General features: G+C 39.9%; 1 protein-coding gene across 1 annotated transcript; it reads left to right on the forward strand.

Moving 5' to 3' along the window:
• cox19 (cytochrome c oxidase assembly factor COX19) lies at positions 1-24754 on the forward strand. The gene is made up of 3 exons (XM_079595215.1): positions 1-194; positions 24333-24444; positions 24537-24754. Exons 1-3 carry the CDS (start codon positions 113-115, stop codon positions 24628-24630), a joined length of 288 nt encoding a protein of 95 aa, XP_079451341.1. The 5' UTR covers positions 1-112; the 3' UTR covers positions 24631-24754.

A 24754-nucleotide genomic window follows, 5' to 3' on the forward strand; every position in this document is an offset into this window, starting at 1 on the left:
AGTAAACTGTCCGGTTGTTGCTTAATTCACAGCCTCACATGAGTGCCCATTAAAAACAAACAGTGCGTCCTTCTGTATCAAATGTTGTAGTCAGAGCTTATATTAAGAAACAATGTCAACAGCGATGAACTTCGGAACCAAGACGTTCCGACCCCGTGCACCGGACAAAGGAGCGTTTCCCTTGGATCATTTCGGTAAGTGATTATTGCACCGTTGAGCAACAAGCAGTCACGATTTCTGCGTCCCAATTCGCTTGCTTATACTATGCCCTGAAAGTATTTACTGTTTTTGTGAAGAAAAAGTGCAAGCTTTGGGAGATACTACTTCGTCATAATTGCGTCTTTAACGGACCGCTCTGTTGCTTACTTGTGTAATTCCTGGGATTCGATTCCTTTTGTGTCCCCAGCAGGCATGTACTGGCCTTTTTTTTGTGTCTTAACGGCCCATAAAACTCGTACATCGGCGGCCCATTCGTTTTGTTTTGTTTAATAGACAGCGCTGGGTTAGTGCCGGTGTAATGCATTGGTTAAAAAAAAGTCAGCGTTAGTTTTTTTCTTCTGACAGACCGGCCCATGAAACACGTAGATCAGCGGCCCATTGGTTATTTTCTTGATTGACACTGGGTTGGGCCAATCACATCTTTACACACCTCCCCCTTTGGGCTTTTACTAACCACATCCTTACCAAAAAATACTGTGAGAAACACTGGTATTGCTTTGCCAATGCAGCTTATAGTTTGTTTTTTGGATTCATCACTGTGGAGTATAGTTCAATTGTATTAATAAATGACAATTTTGTACTTATTTCATCTGTTAACTCTCACTCGTTCCTACTCACTCATTACATGGCATTAGTGGTTTTAAGGAATAGTTGGTAGGCTATACATATTCAAAGGCGTGCTGTGCAAAGTGTTTATGATCATATGTAGTGGGCCAGTCTGGGCCAAAATGCCAGGGCTGATTTTTTTTTTTTTTTGTCCCAGTCCAGCCCTGGTCCCCAGTAATACCACTGCCTTAAATGTGGAACAATATACATTTTAAACATGTCTCTTAGACATAAATAACGACATTTGATTTCTAAGCATAGTGAAGTTGATTTAAAAATAATAATAATAAGCTAATTTGAGACAGCATTTTGAATTACCATGTAGGCTATATCACATTTTTTTTTTTCAATGTCTCTAGGCCTGTGTATCCCAATTTCATGATAAATGCAACACTTAGGCCTAATGAAATTTTTGTTTCATTTTTACATTGCGTATATCAGTAAAGATTCTCTATAGGCCTAATGTATATAATTATTTTTCATTATTACATTTATTTTAGTTATTTTAATCAAGGTGTTTAGATTGTCCCTCAATTTATTGTCCACCCTCTTATTTTTGACTACTTCCCCTTTGAATGAAAGTTGGAAAAATTAAATGGCATATCATAAAGCTGTAATCACTTCTTTGAAGGGAAAACACCTTGGCGAAGTGAGTGAGATCCTCTATTATTTTAATAGTCTATTTTTATTTTATTTATTTTTCACTAATTTTATCTTTCAAATTTGATGTGGTCAACTTTACTACGCCCAGGGAAAACTTAAAAAAAGGGAAAAAAGTTAGTAGAAAAATCAGTTTTAAAACGACAAACTAAAGACTAAGCAATTATTTATTAGATAATCATTCTATGTTAACTTCTTTTTGCAAAGACACGGTGCATTGGCTGATTTTAGGTCAGAATGTCCGGTCTGTTAGTGTCCACCCTGTTAAGTCAGAAGACCTAACAGAGTGGACACTGAGTGTACACAGTGATTGTGAAAGTAATTTATGTTTAAAGGTCAAGAAGTGCATTTAAAGTTATTTGGCAGTGTTTTTACATATTGTTTCCCAAATCCAGTTAAGTAATAATGTAACTGGTTGTATGTGAGAGATAGGAAATCATCCATCCATTCTTTATACCAGTTGTCTTCCCTGTTATTAATTTGACCACTTTATCACTTTGTCAATCCTTCTTTTTTCTTCTTCTTTTTTTTCTTCCATAAAATCAGCAACAACAAAAAAGTCAAATTTCAAAGTATTAATAATGCAGTACTCAGTGTTGGGGAAGCTACTCTGAAACTGTAGTTTGACAAGCTACAAGCTACTCGTAAGTTAAAGTAGTTAAACTACAGTCAAGCTACCCTTTTGGAAAAGTAGTTAGCTACACTACAAGTTACTATCAAAAAGTAGCTAGCTACATTGAAACTACTTTAGATTTTTTTGAACAACGTATATTACAAATAGCTGAATGGATAATATGGGTGTGTCTGTCAACCCACTTCTGTACGTCGGTGAACCGTTAGCCGAAAGATGCGTGATTAAACAACAGGTGGCGGTAATGGCAAAAAATGGCTCTTTGAGGGGATCCGGATCTTAGCGATCTGTTTTTGGCTCTTTTTACCAGTAGTCAGTCAGTTTTAAGAAGCCAGCTTGGGGACATCTCAGTTTAGCCTGGAAATAATCACTGGGAGGAATGATGAGGTGAGATTTGTAGTCAAATAATTAAAACTCAGATATCACACACCAATATCTGAGTTTGAATTATTCTGAAATATTGATTATTACCTCTTTTGTCATGTGTGGCCATAGGGTCACACAACATCCCTCTGCTTAGACAGTGACATCACTATTTTGGATTTACCAAAGTGTGTGTATGTGTAAAGCTACGTTGACTATGTTATTCATACCTACTCACAAATAAACATAAAAAACAAAGCCGGCTTCAATGAATTTCTGTGCAAAACAGCTTTTACTACAAACACTTCCACACAAGAACATTGTTATCACACAAGAACATTTTGATAGAAAACAAAAAAATATTTAAAGTTTTAAATATATACTGTAGATAAAATTAGAATAAATAAAATGGAACACAACTATCATCACACAAGACCCCTGCGCTGGGTGCGCCCCTCCCCCTATAACTGTTCTGTCTCGCGGAGGAGCTAATTTGTGTGCATCTGTATGAAACACGCATAGGAAAAAAGGAACGACAGAAAGAACGGCTCCCCTCCAGCCGCAACTCGGCTCCCATCGTTCATGTTTATGAGCCGTTCAAAAGAATCGGTTCGTTCGCGAACGTCACAACTCTTAAAGAAGAAGAATATCCTGGCATCGCGCTGATTCGCGCAGGCTCGACAAAACGCAATGTAGCTTTTGCTCGCGCTACACCGCTACTTGCTGCAAAATGTAGTTAGCTACTGGAAAAGCTACACTGTTTAAAAAGCAACTGAGTTACTGCCAAGCTACTGAAAAATGTAGTTAAGTTAGTAGCGTCGCTACTTGTAGTTAACTACTCCCCAACACTGGCAGTACTTTAAAAAGTAAACAAGAACTTATTTTAGGCATAATTGCGTCACCATTTAGTTTTAGAATATGGTGAGGCACTTCTGGTTCGGGGAAGTTTCACTCAAGACTAAAACAAATAATTTCAAATCATAAGGTAGCGCTAAAAATAACCCTTATCTGTCAGTTTGACTGATTGAGCTGTAAAATTCCCTACTTGTTCTTTTTTTAGATGTCAGGAGGAGCATAACTTAAAGTCGGCATGAAATCAAAATTGACCCCATTTACTTTGTTAGCGGATATTACTAGTCTTGTGGTGAACAATTAATCCGTGCAAGTTAATGCACGGAAAAAAATTGTTTGCCGAAGTTATCTTTAATCAAAGTTTGAAAAGTTACTTCCGGGTCTGGAATGGCGTTCTTTTCTGATGACATAGGCTTGACAACTTGGGTTGGTTAAACGCTTAACCACTCCCCTCAAACCGTTACTCTGCTATGGGCGAGAGATGGAGAGGAGGAGCACTGAAGTAAAACCCTGCCCTCTGTTCAATGTCCCCTTTCACTCGGAAATGCGTCACAACACTTGAGAAAAGTCGTTTGCAACTTCCGGTTCACGCGGACTTTAACGTGGTATTTTGACGTGACGGATAACAAGAACATCTATGGCGAGAGCTCTTTTTAGTTGCTGCATTGTTTTCATCAACAGTTATTCTAGTGACTATAAGTAACCTGGCAAATACAAGTCAACTTATTCTCCTAACCCGAACCCTAACACCTAACCATAACCTAACAGTATACTGACAGTCTACTACAGTCTACTAATACTCTATTGAGTGTTAGGATGTGGAATCCGTGAATGAATGTGGAATCATGGGAGTTGTCTTCACCTCTGAAGACCACACTCGATAGAAAATAATCCAATGGGAGTCAGGCAGAAATCATGTTCATGGTTTTATTAATGTTACTGTGGTATGAAGCAGGGTGGGGCTGAGAGCCTGGGTTGCTGTTCTTATTATACTTGCATGCCGCTGCCGCTCCTTTTGTTTTGTTGTTTATGTAAATTTTACGATTAAAGTTATGGTAAAAGTTAAGTTTAACGTTCGCCTATTTTTTCCCTGAACTTACGTTTGATCACTTAAAGGGATAGTTGACCCAAAATTTTTACAATTCTGTCATCATTTACTCATCCTTAGGTTGTTCCAAACTTGTATGAATGTCTTTGTTCTGTTGAACACAAAAAAAGAGATTTTGAAGAATGTAGGGAACTGAAGTCAATAGTGCCCCAAAGCGGCCTGGTTACAAACTTTCTTCAAAATATCTTTGTGTTCAGCAGAACGTCTCTGGTTACGTAACCTTAGTTCCCTGAGAGGAGCATGAAGCACGTGTATAATCCGTCCAATGAATGAGCGGGACGTCATAGGTGACGTCATAGACCAGGAAGCTATAAAGCACCCCTGAACCCAGTGCGTGACCGCTTCTGATAAGCCTGAAGCAAGTCGATCAGGGCATGCAGGAAGTATGGCAGGCGAATGCAGCATTTCGTTCCCTCTCAAGGAACTAAGGTTACATGCGTAACCAGAGACGTTCCCTATCAAGGGAACTCCCGTTGCGTTTTACACTTGTGGGAACCCCATACCAACTACACCATAATGACAAGTCCCCATTCTGTGCGAGTCCTGCGCACACTAAGAAGCGAGCAACCTCGCCCCAGGAGTGGAGAGGTCTAAATCATAAAATTTGTCAAATGTATGCGGTGAGGAGGACCAGCCTGCCGCATCACAAACGCCATGAAAGGAAACTCCCGAAATCAAAGCCGTAGAGGCAGCCATACTCCTTGTAGAATGGGCCCGGACAGCCAAAGGTGAAGGCTGTCAGACCGCTTCATAAGCAAGTGAGATAGCCTCGACTACCCACTTGCTCATAATCTGATTCGATGCAGGGCAACCTTTCTTGGTTGAGCCGAAGCAGACAAAAATAACTGCTCTGATCTACGCCACAGGGCAGCTCTGTGAACTTAGGCATCCAAAGTCCTAATGGGACATAACAGATTTAGTCTTTCCTGATCTGGGGTATTATAAGGTGGAGGACAAAAGGCCTGCAGCACAATTGGGCCTGCAACATTGGTAAGAATCTTAGGAATGTAACCCGGCCTAGGGTGAAGAAATGCCTTAACCCTTTGGGGACTAAGCCCTTTTTGGTCCGTTTTCTCTATTTTTACATTTGGGCTTATAAACCATATGTAATGGAGATGAAACACTATGTGTTTGGTATCTATGGATTCAGAAGACCCTAAGCTAACATAAGCATGCATGTAATGTGTTTATAAAGGAAGTATGAGTGAAAAATGTACAATAATCGAGAGAATTTCAAAAACGAAAATTTGATTTTTGTCATTTATTACTGAAAATCACACCTCACACAACAATAGTGAACAGTTTTTGAACCAAAAAAATATTTGTCAAACCCTTTGCTTGACAGACATTTGTCATTGTTCAATCAAATGTGTTAAGAACAATGAAATAAGGAACTTTTTTTACAAACAGTCCCAGGCGTGAAAAAGCGTCTGCTCAGAACTAAATGAGACCTGCTTGCTCTGAAGAACATACACACTCACAACCTGGCAGATTTACTTTGCAGTAATTGTTCCAGAGCTTGTTCTTGTACTGCTTGCCATCATAAAAGGGCTAAAACAATACAATAATAATGCTATTTAAGTTATTCTGTCTCTCTCTTATATAGATCTCTGTGCGCTCTGTAATACTCCGCTCCGTTCGCTATCTGTCTCATTCTCCGTCCACATGACGCTGTTTGTTTGTACATGTTGAAGGCTAGAGTCCTCTGATTGGCTAGAATACGTCATGGTAACCTTCTTCTGATTGGGTAAAAAAAAAAAAATCCTCCCAGCGGCAATTTTTCCATTGGTGGAGTTTGCCTAACAACATCGATTTCATTGGCCTTTTTATGCAGTGGTATTGCGCAACAGCGAAGTGTGTGTATAATACAAACGGGATATCAGCGGTATCCCGTGGATATCACTGTTTTCAGCGGAATCTGAAGAAGACGGCAAAAAAGACCGCACCTCTCTATCATTAATAGTTTTGAAGATAATTGCACATTTGTAAAAGTATGCCTTTTTGGGCGGTACCGCCCAATTCGTCCCCAGAGGGTTAACCATACCAGGTGCAAATTCTAGGCATGGAGCAACCGACAGGGCTTACAAATTCTCTTAATAGAAGAAATAGCAAGTAGGAATAAAGTTTTTAATGTAAGGAACTTTTCTGAAACCTCTTCAATAGGCTCGAAGGGAGCCAGACCCTCAAATACAATGGCCAAATCCCAAGCCGGTGCTATAGAGTGCAGTGCAGGCCTAAGCTTTAACGTGCCACAGAGAAAACGATTAATAAGAGGATCTCTCCCCAGAGAAGTAGCCCCTAGAGGGGTGTGATACGCAGATATAGCTGCTACGTACACCCCTCTGGGGGCTACTTCTCTGGGGAGAGATCCTCTTATTAATCGTTTTCTCGGTGGAAGAAGATAATCCAGCAGAGAAACGGTCTTGTAGGAAATCGAGAACTGTACCAACCAGGCAGTTAACAGGATTAAAATTACGTTCTCCACACCAGCTAGAGAATAATTTCCATTTTAGAGCATAAAGTTTTCTCGTGGAGGGAGCTTTGGATTGAAGGATGGTCTCAACGACCTCAGTCGAGAGACCGGATTCTATGAGCTGGGCCCCCTCAGAGGCCAAGCCCACAGTTTCCACAACTCTGGGTGAGGGTGAAATATCGTGCCCCTTGCTTGGGACTAGGGCCGGGTATCGATTCAAATTTCAAGAATCGATTCGATTCCAATTCTCAAGATCTTGAATCGATTATCATTATTCGATTCGATCCGATCTTATATTTTTAAAATCAAAAGTTTTAACTGTTCATGAACAATCAAGTGTTTGTAATAAATAACATTCACAAACATACATTAATGTTGTAAAAATGTATTGTTCACTCAATGTGTTGATGTTAGATAAGGCATTAATGTTAATGAATAGTATCTTAATGTAGTGTTACCAACTAAACAGGAGATAAAACGTGTTTTATTTGACTTGACTGTCCTTTTATTTAATCCAAAACTGCGTTCATATTTAAAAGGCCTTTTAAACTAGATACAACCGCACACGATACCACTTTAGGGGCCGTTCACATATCGCGTTTTATACACGTGCAAATTCAGTGAGAAGCACTTCAATGCATCTCAACAGGTCATGTGTCAAAAACCAGCGGCCTTTCCGTAACAACCTTATATACTGTCTATGGTAACAACATGGAAAGCTCGACCGAACATCATAGCTGTACAGGGCGGCTTTTTATTTCTCATCTCAATGAATATATCTAGTAGTAAAGCTAATGCAAGGGCTAGAAATCAATAAATGTTTTGATGATACTTCCTCGTCATCATGGAGAGCGCAGTTTGCACCGCTTTCTCCTCTCCACAAGCGCGTGCTTTCCCGTTGCGTCTGCCGTTGCTATGCAACCATGAACAGAGGCGCGCCTGGAAAACGAATTTGCACGCGCAAAAAATGTGCTATGTGAACGGCTCTTTCCTCCTTTCTGGTCAACAGGTGGCTTCAGAGAAACCGCATTAGCAGCGCCGCCGGTCGCCATGTCTCAGTGTGTTTATGGGGAAAATGTAGGCCTGTTATTAAATCGATCCTCTGAGTTACGGATCGATCTTTAGAAATTAATATGAAAATCGATTCAGAATTGGTGAATCGATTTTTTTCAACACAGCCCTACTTGGGACAGCAGGTCCCTCCTGACAGGAATCTCCATCGGAGAGCCGTCCAGAAGAGACACTAGGTCCGAGAACCATATTCGGGCCGGCCAGTACGGGGCTACTAACAATAGATGAGCCCCTTCCCGGCAAACCCTCCCCAGAACTCCCGGGAGCATTGATACCGGGGGGAAGGCGCACAGGTGTGACCTCGGCCTCACCTGCACCATTGCATCCAGTCCGAGAGGAGCTGGATGAGTGAGGGAGAACCACAGCGGACAATGTGTTGTATCGTAAGATGCGAAAAGATCGACCTGAGCTTGACCAAAGTTCTCCCATAGGAGCTCCACCACCTCGGGGTGAAGTCTCCACTCCCCGGGCCTCAGCCCCTGCCTTGACAGGATATCTGCTCCCACATTCAGATGCTCTGGAATATATACTGCCCTGAGAGACAGTAATTTCCCCTGGGCCCATAGGAGGATCTGATGAGCCAGTTTGCATAGTATACGAGACCTCAGACTAGGCTTGCTATGGTAGTCGGTGTTACCGATGTTACACGGTGTTCAGTCGCAAAACCGGTTTCATCACTTGCCCACCGTGGCACCACAAAAAAAAATCAGTTTAAAGTGTTACAAATATTTAACGCAGTATCGTTTTTTTTTCTGGCACCTGTTGACTAGCGTTGTATGATAATTGCAAATGCTTTTAAACCATTCAACGCTGGACATGAAACAGCGCTGTCTGTCTAATAGTCTATTCGAGTTCTCTTTCGGGCTTGAATGAACAAAGTATACCAAAATGTCCGTTTTGTCGCGTGTCGAGTGAAAGAGCAGTTTTAATTGAGTAAAATAAAGTCTTAATAAACGTAAAGATTTGTGAGAAAATGGGACGCGTGTCAGATTCGCGTCATTTGCAGAAGCGGCTGGTCTTAAAGGAATAGTTCACTTTAAAATGAAAATTCCTTTCATCATATACTCACCCTCATGTTGTTTCAAACCTGTGTGAATTTCTTTCCTCTGCTGAACACAAAGGAAGATATTTAGAAGAATGTCAGTAACCAGGCAGTTTCTGGGTCCCATTGACTTCCATAGTATATATTTTTTTCCTACTATGGAAGTCAATGGGACCCAGAAACTGTCTGGTTACTGACATTCTTCTAAATATCTTCCTTTGTGTTCAGCAGAGGAAAGAAATTCATACAGGTTTGAAACAACTTAAGGGTGAGTATATGATGAAAGAATTTTCATTTTAAAGTGAACTATTCCTTTAAGGTGTCATTAAAGTGCAGGGGTGGACTGGCCATCTGGAGCACCGGGACTTTTCCCGGTGGGCCGCTGGCCAATGTGGGCCGGCCCACTCGTACAATATATTTTAAAAATCTACTTTTTTTCTAAAAAAAAAAAAATCTTAAAATCCATTTTCTACGTAAATGGATGAGTGAATCGATCGCGCGGGCGACAAGGAGTGTGTTTTGTGTGCATGTGAGTCAGATGTGAGCGTATTGCCCACCCTCCCTGTTAATTAGTTTGGTCTACTCCTTGAAACATGCCCCCTTTCACGTTTAATTTTAGAGAGAGAGAGATTGATCCGTTACCGCAAATTTTTCTGAGCAGATACCGGTAAATAATTGTCCATGGGAAGAAAAGGAGCAAGTTTAATATCACATGATAGCCTAATAGGCCTATGCCATGAGAATTCATGTTAATGCAAAATAGTTTCAATCTTGATTCAGTTGTACAGCTGAGTGGTGTATCTTACACTGCACCAAGATAAACCCCCTGACTAACTTAGCTGATATGCTGTCTTGATTTGATATTAATAATGTTGTGTGTCTTAATGTTCTTCTGTTTGTTTCCCTTTGTTTCACAAATATTAGACTACCTAATAAATGTTGTGTTATTTAAAATAAATGTTTAAATAGCATTTATTTTTGTATTGCGTTATATTTTTATACTATAAGTGGCGTTAAAAATGATTCTGCACATTAATAAGCTAATGTGTTATGATGTGGAATGTGGTGGGGCTGCTGTGGGCCAGAAAGTCCAGGGCCATTTTTTGGTCCCAGTCCACCCCTGTAAAAGTGTCATAAAGTAAGAGAGTAAATTACTCACTTAGACCCGGCGCTAGGATGATTGTTATACCGGCAGCCTAATAATCATGAATGCACTCAGTGACTCCGCTATCTTTTAACACATCTCCGGCGAAAAACTCTTCATGAAGCGCAGTGAAATGCTTATGTGGCGTTTCCTGATAGTTCGAGGTTGTTCCTTAACTTCATTTTATATGCAGGCAACAATTCACACGAGCTCTAAGCGCATGTGAGACTGCTGCGAGTAGTCAAACTTTATTAATGAAACAGAAAATCAGAGGGAATCATTTATTTAATGTTGTTTTTTCTTTACCGGTTGGCCGGTCACACGGCTTCATAGTTTTCAGTTACGTGACTGGTGCAATTTCGTATTTAGTTTTATTCATATTTTGATTTTGAATTCATTTTATTTTTAGTTCCCATGGTAATTTTAATTTAATTTTAAGCAATTTCGTTATGTGCTTTTGTTTTGTCCTTTCCTTCTTATATGGCTATTTAGGTTATTTAGGTTAGGCTATATTAAATTATTTATATATAATTTAGCTATATTTCAGTTTAAGTTTAGTTTTAAGTTTTTATTTCTTTCCAGGTAGACCTTCAACTAAATTTATTTCAGTCTATTAATTGCACAACATTTCTAATTTCGCCTTAAATTACACTGTAATGTTGTTAATCAATTTTATATGTCATCAGTGATACTGGCCTTCGTAAAAAGATGCCATTAAACAAGCATTTAAAATATAGCCTACTGTCTTAATAGTTTATCTCCAAATGAAAGTAGAAACAACATAAAGTTATTACATTATAAAATATATGAGAAACTTAAAATATATGTTGAAATATATTAAAACTTTAATGTTTTTAATCACGATTAATCGTGATTAATCACAGGAAATAATGCGTAATTAATTAGTCCCTAATTTGACTAATTTATTATTACAATTATTTATCTCATTTAGTTAGAGAACAGACACACTTAGGGCTGCAACTAACGATTATTTCAATAATCGATTAATCTGTCGATTATTATTTTTTGATTAATCGGATAAAAATAAAATACAAAAAAGCAATTTCCAACCCTTTATTCAAAAACAGAACTGACAGTGCAAATTCACAGTGCAAAAAAACCTTCAAAAAGTGCCCAAACAGTTTGCTCATTGAACATCCCTGAGCTGTTAAAGTAAATTCTTTTTTAATTGACTAACACAAAACATACACATGTATGCTTTACATCTGCCAAATATATAGGATTTTTTTTTAAAGTGTACAAAAATATGTATATTTTTGTTAAGGGACCTGAGCTATCAGAACAATAAATAATTTTTAAAAAATAAAGAAAAATACAAATCAGAGAAGTTAACAGGATTTGTTTAAACGTCAGAACTTGTTCTCTACACTACACTCACAGCGCACACACTCTCACACTCACAGACGCACACACTCTCACACTCACAGATGCACAAACTCTGACACTCACAGACGCACACATTCACAAAAAAAATACAATGGATTGACCACCTCGTATGGTGTGTATTTTGCAGCTCATCCTTTCCGAGCATATAGTGAAGTTTCTCTGAGTCATTTAGACTTAGAGTAAAGAATGAAAAATTCAGTGCTGCTCGGACACAGTCTCAGTCTCTTGCGCGCAAATAGACTCCATCATAAAAAAAGTAAACCATCAATGTCGGGTGTGGAATGGACTGAAGTGCGTAACAAACGAAAAGCATACCCCAGGGGTGCCCAATCCTGCTCCTGGCGATCGACTGTCCTGCACAGTTCATCTCCAACCCTAATCAAACACACCTGAAGCAACCAATTAAGGTCTTCAGAGCACGTCAGGATCACTTGAAAATTAAAAAGGCAGGTGTGTTTGATTAGGGTTGGAGATGAACTGTGCAGGACAGTCGGTCGCCAGGAGCAGGATTGGGCACCCCTGGCATACCATGTTTCCGTGGCCTTTAAGGCCAAAACAATACGTCGTTCTGTTTTTAATAAATTTCTTGAATATATGCCTTACAGTAGGCCTATATATAGTTATGATATTTGTGGCTTTAAAGCAATAGGCTATATTGTATAAAGTGGTTTAAATAAACGTGACGTGGTGACTTGACTGGAGTGCTGAATCGCAGCGTTGGCCTGTTGCAAACATATCCATATCCATATAATTAGAACAGAAGCTTTCTCGCAATTTTTTTTCACCGCTGTCATATTTGTTGTGTGTTTTTGTTATTGAGCGAAAAGCGCACTTCACATAGGCTATTCATCTAAACAGCGCTCTAAGCAGTGTGGACTCGTCGGGATGTTCATCAACAGTATGGGTCAATATTTACGTGTGAAAAATACGAGACAAGCACGCAAAGAGAACTGTTCAATTTAATATAATAAACTGCTAAGATCTAAATCTTAGGCACACAAATTCGCTTATATTAAATGTGTGTATATAAATGTATATCGCTTATATAAATTTGCTGTGTGTGTGTGCGCTTTATAACTGTGGGGCCCGTCGTAATAGCCTGCACTGCAGTGTTTCCTCTAGGATTTTTTCCAGGGGGAGCGGGCACCGCCCATGAGTGATATTCCCATGGGCCACGCCCCCTTGCCCCAGGTGTTTAAACCTCCCCTAAGTATTATAATTAGGGATGGGTATCGATTCAGATGTTCCAATTCGATTTCAATTCGCAAGCTCTCAATTCGATACAATTTCGATTCTCGATTCGACTCAATGAATATAGATTTAACACAAAACCTATATTTATAAAAAAGAACAGTGAACTTAAGTTTACAAGTGGTTAATTAATAAAAAGAAATTAAGAGCCAGTATATTAAACTATTATTATTTTAGGTACACTTGGGTACAATAAAAGAGAACCCAACCATATCAAATGCATACAATGAATAGACAGGATTTTGATGCAAGATGAAAAATCGATTATTGAAAAAGTCAGAACAGTCTCATGCCTTAATCAAACAGGATCAGGTTATTTTATGTTTAAGATAAAACAAACACAAAATCTCACTGCATTAGAGTAACATGGAGGCTGCAAGCCTATGAAGTGTATGAAAACTAATACTGGCTTTTGGGTGATATATAAATAAATATGGGGGAAAAAATCGATTCATAGCCTTTGAGAATCGATATTGAATTGACCACATTTTAAAAAACGATTAATCGAAAAATAGTTTTTCTAGTTATAATATGAAAGGTTCCAATTTACAGCGGCAAAGCGATTATGCGCATCCCGTGCGCCGAATGATGCACTTGAAGCAACTCGAAGTCACAGCGTGCAGCGCGTCGCATTGAAAAGTTAAAAGCACAAAGCGAAGAGATATTTGATGCTTACTGTATTATATCTATGCAACAATTTATTGAGCCTTTTCTTTTAACAGTTTTACATTTCAGTTACAGTGCGCATGAAGAACAATTCATAGTGCTCTCTACTCCAGTGCTGTAATCTAACAGAACTAACGCAATTAACTCCAGCAAAAAGTAAGATATAGTCATTTTATGCAAACCATAGACCTTTATCTACAAATAAAGTATAATAATGTGAACATTGATCTTGAAGAGTGTCATCGTGTTACTCGTAACCGAACGCGACGCGCTGTTTGAGTTCTGAATGGAGAATGACTGAGGAGAGATGAGTTTCCATTAACTTTAACTTAACGACTTAAATATTAATTTTTACCTCACATTATGCTATCGAATGACTTTAGAAGTCTTGGAATATAGTGCACGAAAACTTTATGGTGCTTTACAATGTGTTTTATGCCTTTAGTGGGGCTTAACAATAACGCAATAGTATGCACAATATCGGAGCTCACTGAGAAGCTGCAGCCGTGGCGGGAGGATTTTTGGTGTGGCGGCCCACCACGGCTGAATGAATGTAGCGGAAACACTGCACTGGGCCCATCATTACGAAGTTACGCCACTGCGTGTCGCACTAGCTTTTTATAAGCAAAATAAAAAATCCTAGAATCGGACGCAACCCTCCATCCTTTTTCGGAACGATGAAGTAACGGCTGTAAAACCCTGACTCTCTGCTGGTTGGAGAAACCTTCTCTATAGCTCCTCTTTGTAGAAGTGTCAGTACTTCCTGTTCCATAACCAGAGCCTGCTGGAAAGGACCCTTCGAAATCTGGGTGGACGAGAACCGAGCTGAATTCTGTAACCCTTTTCTACTATACGCAGGACCCACTGAGAAATATTTGGCAGTAGTTTCCACGCTGCCAGAAATTCTACTAAGGGAACCAGTCTCTCAAGACTGGCCTCTGGATTTGGTTGAACAGTCACTTCATGGACACCATGGGCGTCAGGACTTCTTCTTAGACCAAGCCTTCTTAGATATGACAGCCCTCAGATCTTGCGACCGCCACCCAGACTCCCCAGGTTGTGGAGGAGCCCGCGCGGTGACGCTACGTTTCTGTTGCACTCTGTGCTGTGAGGAGCTCGTAGACGGCCGAGGAGCTCGGGGGCATCAGACTGGCAAGGATGAAACTTCTGGAACGCTGCAGATTGCTTTTTTGTTTCTTGAAACCTATCAACAACACAATTTTTAGCATCGCCGAACAGACTTGGAGAAAGCGGGGCGTCCAGAAGAACAGATCTATCTTTATCTTTAATTTCAGAAAGATTTAACCATAAATGGCGCTCTGTGGCCACCATAGGCTGCCATAGACCGGCCCACTGATTTGGCCGTCTCCTTGGTGGCCCGGAAAGATAAATCTGTTGCGCGACGCAATTCTCGAATTGCGTCAGCACTAACTTCCTCACATTGATCAATGTCCCTTAGCAGGTCAGCTTGATAAGCTTGCAAAATAGACATAGTATGTAAGCACGCTGCTGCCTGACCTGCTGCCGAATACGCTTTACCCACCAGCGATGATGTAGCTTTTAATGGCTTGGTGGGTAATGTTGGGGCTTTCAGCGATGACGCTGACTCAGGAGAGAGATAGCTCGCAAGCGTCTTTTCAGCCTGAGGCATTGCCATGTAACCAAAATCTTTAATACCCTTAACATTACTGTAATTGGATGTTTGAGGATTAAAAACTCCGGATTATTCCACGATTTCGACACCTCAGTCTGGAGATCGGGAAAAAACGGGAGTCCCCGACGAGGAGGCTGTGATCTAGATGGGGAAATAACGATCATCTAGTAAACTTTTCCTTGAATCACAATCAGAATCATCGGCTGGCCAGTCAATATTTAATTTAGCTACAGTGTGAGATAAAACCTCCATAAGCTCCTCATCACTAGAGGTATGAGCTGGTGAAGACTCATAATCCCCTGTATCAATACTAACAGCGTCCAATTCCTCGGAACTGGATAGCTGCAGCTAGGGCTGGGCGATATGGCCAAAAAAAGATATCACGATATTTTTTTTTATATCAGTCGATATCGATAATTATCGATAAATGTCAAATCTTTATTTATTTCAAGTTTAAAGACAGATTTGTACTCCTAAGTGAAAGCTGTAGAAACCAGAGCGTTGTGTTTTTAAACTACTCTTTATTGTCAGAACATATCATGACAAACACTTGCCAAACAGGTGAACATTCACAAATCCGAGGTAGAACATTCAAACATTTGTCATTTTTCCTTAACAACATAAATATCTTAATTTTAGTAATATTAGCTTGAGTTAGGATGCAGATTTACTTTATACAATTTATGTTCATTAACAAAAACAGTAACATCTGTTAAAAAAAGTAACATTATTTTTATTTGGTAAAATGTAATATTCTTTAGTTTTATTAAAATGAACCATTGGTCATCCAGCATCATGCATTTAGATCATGATAACCGCAGATAAAATGTAACTTTATGGTTATATGGTATTTATGAAAACCAGTAGCCTAAATACATTATTAAAAACTGTAATTATATTCCATTAGTCCTTTAATACATTGTCTACATTAATAATATTATACAATTCAATATATATATATCCCACATTTCATGGTGCAGTTAATATTACTAGGCTAACGTTACAGTAACGTTAAATCCGTGGTAAATGATGGGAATGTGTACGTTAGACGGAGAAGCTTCTGACTGTATCGTTGCGCACACGCACAGTGTTTCTGCTGTTCGTCAGCGCCGCTTCATCTGCCTTTAAATCACTGAGACGTGTGTTCCTCGCTGAATTCAAGCGCTTCTCACTGGATCTCGTGTCCGAGACCGATCAGAGTAAACCCATCTGCTCTAGTGAACTCGCGCTGCGCTGCCGTTTGGACTTTGAGCCGAGCGGATAAACGGTCCGTGTGGCGCGCGCGGTTCAAATGAGATTCGTTCCGCTTTTGGCGCAAAAACATTATCGAACATTTATCGAACTCTTGATATCGTTTTATCGAGAAAAATTATATCGCGATAATTATCGTTATCGTTTTATCGCCCAGCCCTAGCTGCAGCATTGGTGCCTCAACCCGGGGAGAAGAAACCGCAGGGCGGGCTTCCCCCTGGGCAGAGACACTGGATCCAGCAGGTAAAGGCTGAGATAGGGTGGATCCCGTTTCAAACCCCGCTGCTAGATCCATCTGCGAACCCCAAGATGCGTTTCGCCGCTGTGCCTCGGCAGCAGCGGGACCCTCACCTCGGGGAGCGCGAACTGAACCGTCCTCCTCAATGAACGCCCGGCGAGAGCAGAGCGTCCTCACAGACAGCAGCTCGCAAAGCTCGCAGTCAGCCCCCTCAAGGACTGACTGGGCATTCTCCACTCCCAAACAAGCGACACAAAACTGATGTGTGTCCCCACCCGTGATGTAACGAGGGCAGGGAACAACACAACGCTTGTAATCTTGCTTGTTCGCCATAGTGATATCTATATATATATATATATATATATATATATATATTATATTATATATATATATATATATATATATATATTATATTATATTAGGGCCGGGACTTTAACGCGTTAATTAAGATTAATTAATTACACAAAAAATAACGCGTTAAACATTTTTAACGCATTTTAATCGCACTTATTTTTGCACCGCGGAACATTTCTAACTGGATAGGTTTAGGCGGACCGATTATACTGGAGCACCAACTAGCGTTCACAACAGGGGGGCAGTGTTCCGAAAAACATTGAAGCCGACCTGGGCGCCGCCATTGGCTAGCGGACCCCCACCTGCTGTTAGCATTCCATTGACTCCCATTCATTTTGGCGTCACTTTGACAGCGAATAACTTTACATCTGAGGCGTTTAAAGACACCGTTTGTCCATTGTTTATTTCTAAAGAAACACGAAAATGTATAAAAGGCTCCATTACCTTGTATCTTACGTTATGGCCCCGTAGAAGCAGTTTTTGTAAAAATAGGCTAACGGTTGCGTCATACCCGCGCGACTCTGTCGCACAAGTCGAAAAATTACCGTATGGACAGGCAGAGAAGCTCGCAAGCAATCGGGAGGACGTGGAGGCATAAAGTCAAGGGAGAAGCCCATAGAGAGTGATAAAGTTGCTCCCGTTACTACCTCATGGACAGCTAATACCCACGCTCTCCGTCTCTGCGAGATTTGGAAGGGAATGATTCAGATTTCTCTCGGCACAGCTACTAGAAGACCTACAGGTTGCTCACGTCACATCTACGTCGTCAAGCTCAGTTTGAGCCTGCGCAGTTCGCCTTGCGATCAGGAAGTGAGTGCTTCTAATTGACTTCATTTCTCTCCGTTGAAACCTATGGGGTCGCTGTGTCCAGTTTATATACTGTCTATGGTTCACAACCATATGTTCACAACTCCATAGACCGTATTTAAACGATAACTTTTTTTAGCGTTGCCACCCGTCTCGGTTTTCCAGGGATTGTTCTCTTTTTTGAGCGACAGTCCCGGAAAATGTATATTCTTTCCCGGGACACGAATTGTCTAAATTGTCAGGCAACTGTCTGCGCTGTCGGTCGGTCGGTCGGTCGCGCGCGCGCGCGCGCATCAACACCTATTTTTTTTACAGTCTATGATCAACACACATCCAGGACTAAACAGCGTGAGCAGTTGCTAGCTAGCTTTAAAAAACGTTCTATTTACATCTATTGTGTGGAATTGGGGGAGAGACGGACGAGGAGGATAACACAACAAAATCGGATGAGCCACCAGTGTCAAAGAAAAAACTATTTACAACCTATAAGAGCATGGTTGTGTGCAAGCTGTGCAACAAGGAATTCGGAACGGCTATTGCTAACGTTACACTTAATGGCAAAAATAGCACTGGTCTGCTGGACTTGGTTAAACAAAAATAAACAATATTTTGTTGCTTAAGCTTATGTATTCAGTCATTATTCAATGGTATACTAAAAATCCATGTGAAAAAAAATACTTCTCACTGTTCTCAGGTCAAATATTTATATGCGATTAAAATGCGATTCATTTCGATTAATTAATTACAAAGCCTCTAATTAATTAGATTAATTTTTTTAATCGAGTCCCGGCCCTAATATATATATAAATATGCGATATATGTATATATATATTGTGAGTGTAACTTTGACAGACAACAATAAATAGACAAATGACATATACAGAGATCGCTTCGGAATCAAATGCTGATGTGAAACTTATACAAAGAAAACGTATGTACTAGGTAGGGGTGCACGATAAATCGAATCAATATCGTGATCACTTTGCCCGATATTATATTGAAAGTCTTCTGATAATTTTGCGATATTTTGTTTATGATGCGTCCGACATGCACCTCTTGAAAAATACACTTCGCTTGGTAGCGTTGCATTTCCCCCGACTCATTTCCTGGTTCTCCTTCTCCATAAACGACATGCAATCAAGGAGAGGGATAACTTTTCATGCTACAGATTTCCCAGATTGGTCAGAAAGAAGACACTTTGTTTCTCTCAATATGACTCTAGTCGCTACTCGCTCCAAAGCTAATCGCCGTCACTCTCTCACTTCTCCCTCGCTCTACCACACAATCCCCCCACACACACACACACACACACACACACACACACTTGCCGGCTCGACGCACACACCAGCGCACAAGTATAAACATCAGGGCACCTGGCCGCTTCATGTGTTTTCTCAGATCAGATAGCTATCTGATTTATCAAAACGATTCCATTTACACCTGCTCACATAAATGTGTTTTTGCAAAACGGATATAAATCAGATCTTCAATTCCTACGCTATCTGCAGATTTAATGGAGTTCACGTCACCGAAAGCAACAGTTATGAGCTGCATTTTATTGATCATCAGCTAAAATTTTTAAATCAAAGACCGCAATAAGAGAGAGCGGCAACAGCCCTAAGATCATTTCATTTCTTTACTTTTAATGAAGATGATTGTGTGTTAAGCGGCTGTGACTTACTTTCACTTTGATTTGCGATAGTTTGTACGTTGGCTTGATGAATCGATGCTCAGCTTCGGTGATGCGTGCTGCAGTAGCGTCGTCATATCTGGCTATAACATGACATATAGCCTATAACACGCTTTCACACGTTTAATTTTTAGCATTTTTGTTTGGGGTAAAATTTACATATGGTTTCAACAACCAGATGCATTTACACCATATACTGAAAAAAAAAAAAAATTTGACGTAGTGTACGTGGCGTCACCTTAGGTTTCTGAAGAGCATTTTTGAAGCCTAAAGTGGGCGGAGCTGGCCATCGCCATCTTGGCCTCGCGTCACTGCTCGTCACCAGGGGGGCAGTGTTTCGAAAGACATTGAAGCCGACCTGGGCGCCGCCATTGGCTAGCGGACCCCCACCTGCTGTTAGCATTCCATTGACTCCCATTCATTTTGGCGTCACTTTGACAGCGAATAACTTTACATCTGAGGCGTTTAAAGACACCGTTTGTCCATTGTTTATTTCTAAAGAAACACGAAAATGTATAAAAGGCTCCATTACCTTGTATCTTACGTTATGGCCCCATAGAAGCAGTTTTTGTAAAAATAGGCTAACGATTGCGTCATACCCGCGCGACTCTGTCGCACAAGTCGAAAAATTACCGTATGGACAGGCAGAGAAGCTCGCAAGCAATCGGGAGGACGTGGAGGCATAAAGTCAAGGGAGAAGCCCATAGAGAGTGATAAAGTTGCTCCCGTTGCTAGCTCATGTACAGCTAATGCTCATGCTCTCTGTCTCTGCGAGATTCGTAAGGGAATGATTCAGATTTCTCTCGGCACAGCTGCTAGAAGACCTACAGGTTGCTCACGTCACATCTACGTCGTCAAGCTCAGTTTGAGCCTGCGCAGTTCGCCTTGCGATCAGGAAGTGAGTGCTTCTAATTGACTTCATTTCTCTCCGTTGAAACCTATGGGGTCGCTGTGTCCAGTTTATATACTGTCTATGCTCGTCACTCCCGGATAACAGAATATGGGCAAAGATACGGAGCTGAGAAGCCTGCCTATCTGAAACCACGCCTAGCTCGACATTATGGAGTTAGCTCAGGCTTGGGAGCTAATGCTATATGCTACTCACAGTACCAAGTCTGTGACTCCACAGGGCCTCGCGCTAAAGTGACAGTTGATGATTAAAATCAGAATGCCAATTAAAAGGTCCTGTTTATGCCCTTGTAAATATTATAATAGTTAAAAGACATAGCTACAAGTGAGACTGTGTATTGTGATTCTGTACAGCTATTCTGCTAGTTGAAAATGTATTATGCAGTAACTTTACAATATTACTCTGAGAGTGTGTGTGTGACCGTGATTTATGTGCATACATGTCAGTCACTCTTTTTTACAGTCTGTCTGTGGTCCGTCAGCGCGGCATCGCTCGTCAAGTTTGTAGAAAGCTTTATTATTCAGTCCATTTTAAATTCTGATTTTGGCCGCATCTCAAATGGGTCAAACCATAGATATATTACCTATGAAGTTCAAGTAAATGCACTAGAAATCCGTGCTCATTCAAGGATGTGCATTTATTGCATGGACGGAGAAACACAGACACCTGCAGGATTTCATCTGACGAAACATAAGCATGTTATAATCTGTTCCAGTGCAACTAGTGTTGTCACGGTACCAAAATTTCAGTATTCTGTACCGATACCTGTGAAAATCCACGGTTCTCGGTACCAATTTCGGTACCAAAGCTAATTTAGATTAAATTTCCATATAAAGTGTATATCAATTTGTTAGATAACATTAGATCAAATGACCTAACAATAGTTATATACACTGAAGCAATTATTCTCCTTGGGGTAATTTAAAAATGTAGCCTAATAGGTTAACACGCCCCCTTTCACGTTTAATTTTACAGCGAGAGAGAGAGAGAGAGAGATATTGATCCGTTACTGCGAATTTATCTGAGCAGATAATTGCAAATAATTGTCTATGGATGAAAAGCTGGAAGAAAAGAAGCAAGTTTAATATCACATGATAGCCTAATAGTAGCCTATGCCATGAGGATTCATGTTAATGCAAAATGTTAATGTCTTGATAGTTTTATATTAATATTGTTGCGTGTCTTAATGTTCTTCTGTTTGTTTCCCTTTGTTTTACAAATATTATCTAATATGTGTTTGTGTTATTTAAAATAAAATTTTAGATAACATTTATTTTTGTATTGTGTAATATTTTTATGCTATAAGTAGTGTTAAAAATTATTCTGCACATTAATGAGCCAATGTGTTATGATGTGGGATGTGGTGGGCTGCTGTGGGTCAGAAAGTCCAGGGCCACTTTTTGGTCTCAGTCTGGGAGCGAACTGCAGCAAGTAACCTCGTTTTATTATGTTCAGCACCCATTCTGATATGCCAGAAATGGTTTCCCATGCTTTTCCTTATATTTCTTTCAGGGCCAGTAAAAATATAGAAGGGGCCAACAAAACTCTGATCTACTGGCCCCAGGGGCCAGTGGGGATTTTTTTTTTTGTTGAGTCCTGGTTTGTGGTATGTGAAAAAAAAAAATGTTTTGGCCTAAAAAACGCGCAAGATCGCTTAGAGCACATTTAACTTAATACGAGTTACAGTTAATACGACTTAATAAGTTAAATGAAGTTACTGTACAACAAACAGTCCCTTTAAGGCAGACACACCGTGTAATATAGCCTATACGTGCTGCTAAATCTGGGGAACGAATTCTTCATTCGTGGCCACGATATATATACCTAGGTCTATATCAAGTGAAGTCAAGTCAAAAAAATTTGTATAGCGCTCAATTCACATCGTTTTATAGCAGCTTTACAAAAAGTAATATTGGCCTAAGCATTAATATTGAGCCGTTTTAGAGCTGGGCGATATAAAGAAATATGTTGCTGATATAAATGGTAACACTTTACAATAAGGGTGCACTAATAAGCATTAATTCATGCTTAACTAATGCACAGATCATACTGAATTAATGTATTACTAATGATTATCTAAGCTATTCATTAATGATTGCCTCATTAGCAACTAATGAAGAGTCTGTCTGGTTAATATATTAGTTCATATATGAATTGTTATTAATTAAATATATAATTGTGGATTAATTCCATAATCACTTATTTGATTAACTATTATTGTTCATTAATTTGTTAATTACCACAATGAGCCTAATATGCATTAATACATTATTAATTACAACATTAGTAGTGTGTCAATTACTACAATTACTAGATGATGAGTTAATAATGATGTGCCTCAATAAGTTGTCACAACATAATGATTGTTAGCTAATGATTAATTAATCATTAATTACAATCACTAGAGTTTATAAAAGCTCTTTATTAAACACTGGTTTCCAAAACTGGTTCGGGAGCTCCACCGAGAAAATGTTGATTTCTCTGATCTACATTTGTACATTCTAAGATGTTTTAAAGGGCAAAAAAATTGGATAACAACAGGTTTAAAACCATGTCAGTGGGCAGCTGATTATTTTTTTTTCTCCTCATCAGCATCACATTCTTTTTACGTTACGTCACGTTATATATGCCTTATTTTCAGTTCAAAATGGTGAAATTAGACCAAAGTTTATTAGTTTGCCTGATTCTTTTTGTTATTCGTTTAACATTTATGACCTAAAAAAATGTCAAATATGAAATGTTTAGTTTAGCTACTACTTACATCTTATCTCGCACTTGACCGTAAACTGAAGCGTCGAGTCGCGCTGTTAAAATTCGCGCTCAGGAGCTTCTGTGAACAAAGCTCATCTACTTTGATCTGATTGGTCATCTCAAATATTCTGACATTGACGAGCAGTGACAGACCAATGAGGCTCAGATAAACACACACACACACCCTGTCCTCTGTTTCTGACGTGCGCTGTGCTCGGCACCGCTGCAGATTAAAGATGAAGAATGCGCTGAATATGATTATAACAAGCCCCCCTAACAAGGGCCTAGTGACGCCTTTGAGTGGACACATAAAAAAAGTAGACATTTTACAGTTTATTGTTTCATATTTCTAAAGCAAAACTCGACCCGCCATCTATAGCTTTAAAATAAATCACAAGTATTCGCTGGGTCACATGGTAAATGGACTGCATTTATATAGCGCTTTAACAGACCCATGGCCACCAAAGCGCTTTACATATTGCCTCACATTCATTCACTCATTCATACACCAACGGCGTTGTCAGCCATGCAAGGCGCCATCCAGCTCGTCGGGAACAGCTGGGGTTAGGTGTCTTGCTCTTTAACACCTCGACACTTGGTCAGGTGGAACCGGAGATAGAACCACCAACCTTCTGGTTTGTAGACAACTTACATGAACCACTGAGCCCCTGCCGCCACCTGACCATAAATTATCGAATTACTTCCTTGAAGTGACTATGGCATGTACCCTTCGCTATCGCCCTTGTGGAAGGACCCTCCGTGAAGGGATCCAGTTGTTCACTTTCACTTGGAACACCCCTACAAATGGCGTTCCCTTCCCGAAGTGCCCTTCAAGGGCACAAAATGCAGTTTGGAATTTCCCCCAAATCTTTCTACTTAACCATCGGCCTTGTCCATCCACCACGTTTGTAGTTTTTTTTAACGCTTTTTATTAATGTTTGTAGTTCTAATCGAATCCTCATCCATCCAACGCGCAATGGGTTGTTGGCAATGTTAGCCGTTTGAGTGTGCAAGGATCTGCTCTTCAAATTCTAACAGGAATTCATCCGGGTATCTTTAAAATACTAATTTCAACATATTACGATTTGGGAAAAACTAATACTATTTAGGATCGATAGTATGCAAATTGGGACGCAGTATAAGACTTTGAATTCACATTTATTTGCACAATTTTGTGTACATAGGTGAATGTAAATCATTCAAAGAGATATATATGCGATGCCTCAGAGACAACCATTTTGACAACTCGTGCTGTCGGATAGAGTCAAAGGAGTATCTGGAGTGCAGGATGGACAGGTGAGTTTTTCCTGACATGATTTAACCTGAAGTTGAACATTTCAGGTCAAATACATTAGGAACTAATTGTAAACATTGTATTTACTTTACAGACAATTAATGGCAAAGGAACCCCTTGAAAAACTTGGCTTTAAGGACTTGGAGGATTCGACGGAAGAAAATGAAACAAAATATAATTTGGGCTGATGTTAACATTTTGTTGATTAGTTTTATTTTATCTCTCCCTTCATATCACCTGAAAATCGGGTATATGCTTTGCGCATATTAACAAGCAAGTGTGTATTAACAAGCATCTGTAAAAACAAAAACA

The sequence above is a fragment of the Phoxinus phoxinus genome (genome assembly GCF_949152265.1).
Source record: "Phoxinus phoxinus genome assembly, chromosome: 21".
NCBI lineage: Eukaryota > Metazoa > Chordata > Actinopteri > Cypriniformes > Leuciscidae > Phoxinus > Phoxinus phoxinus.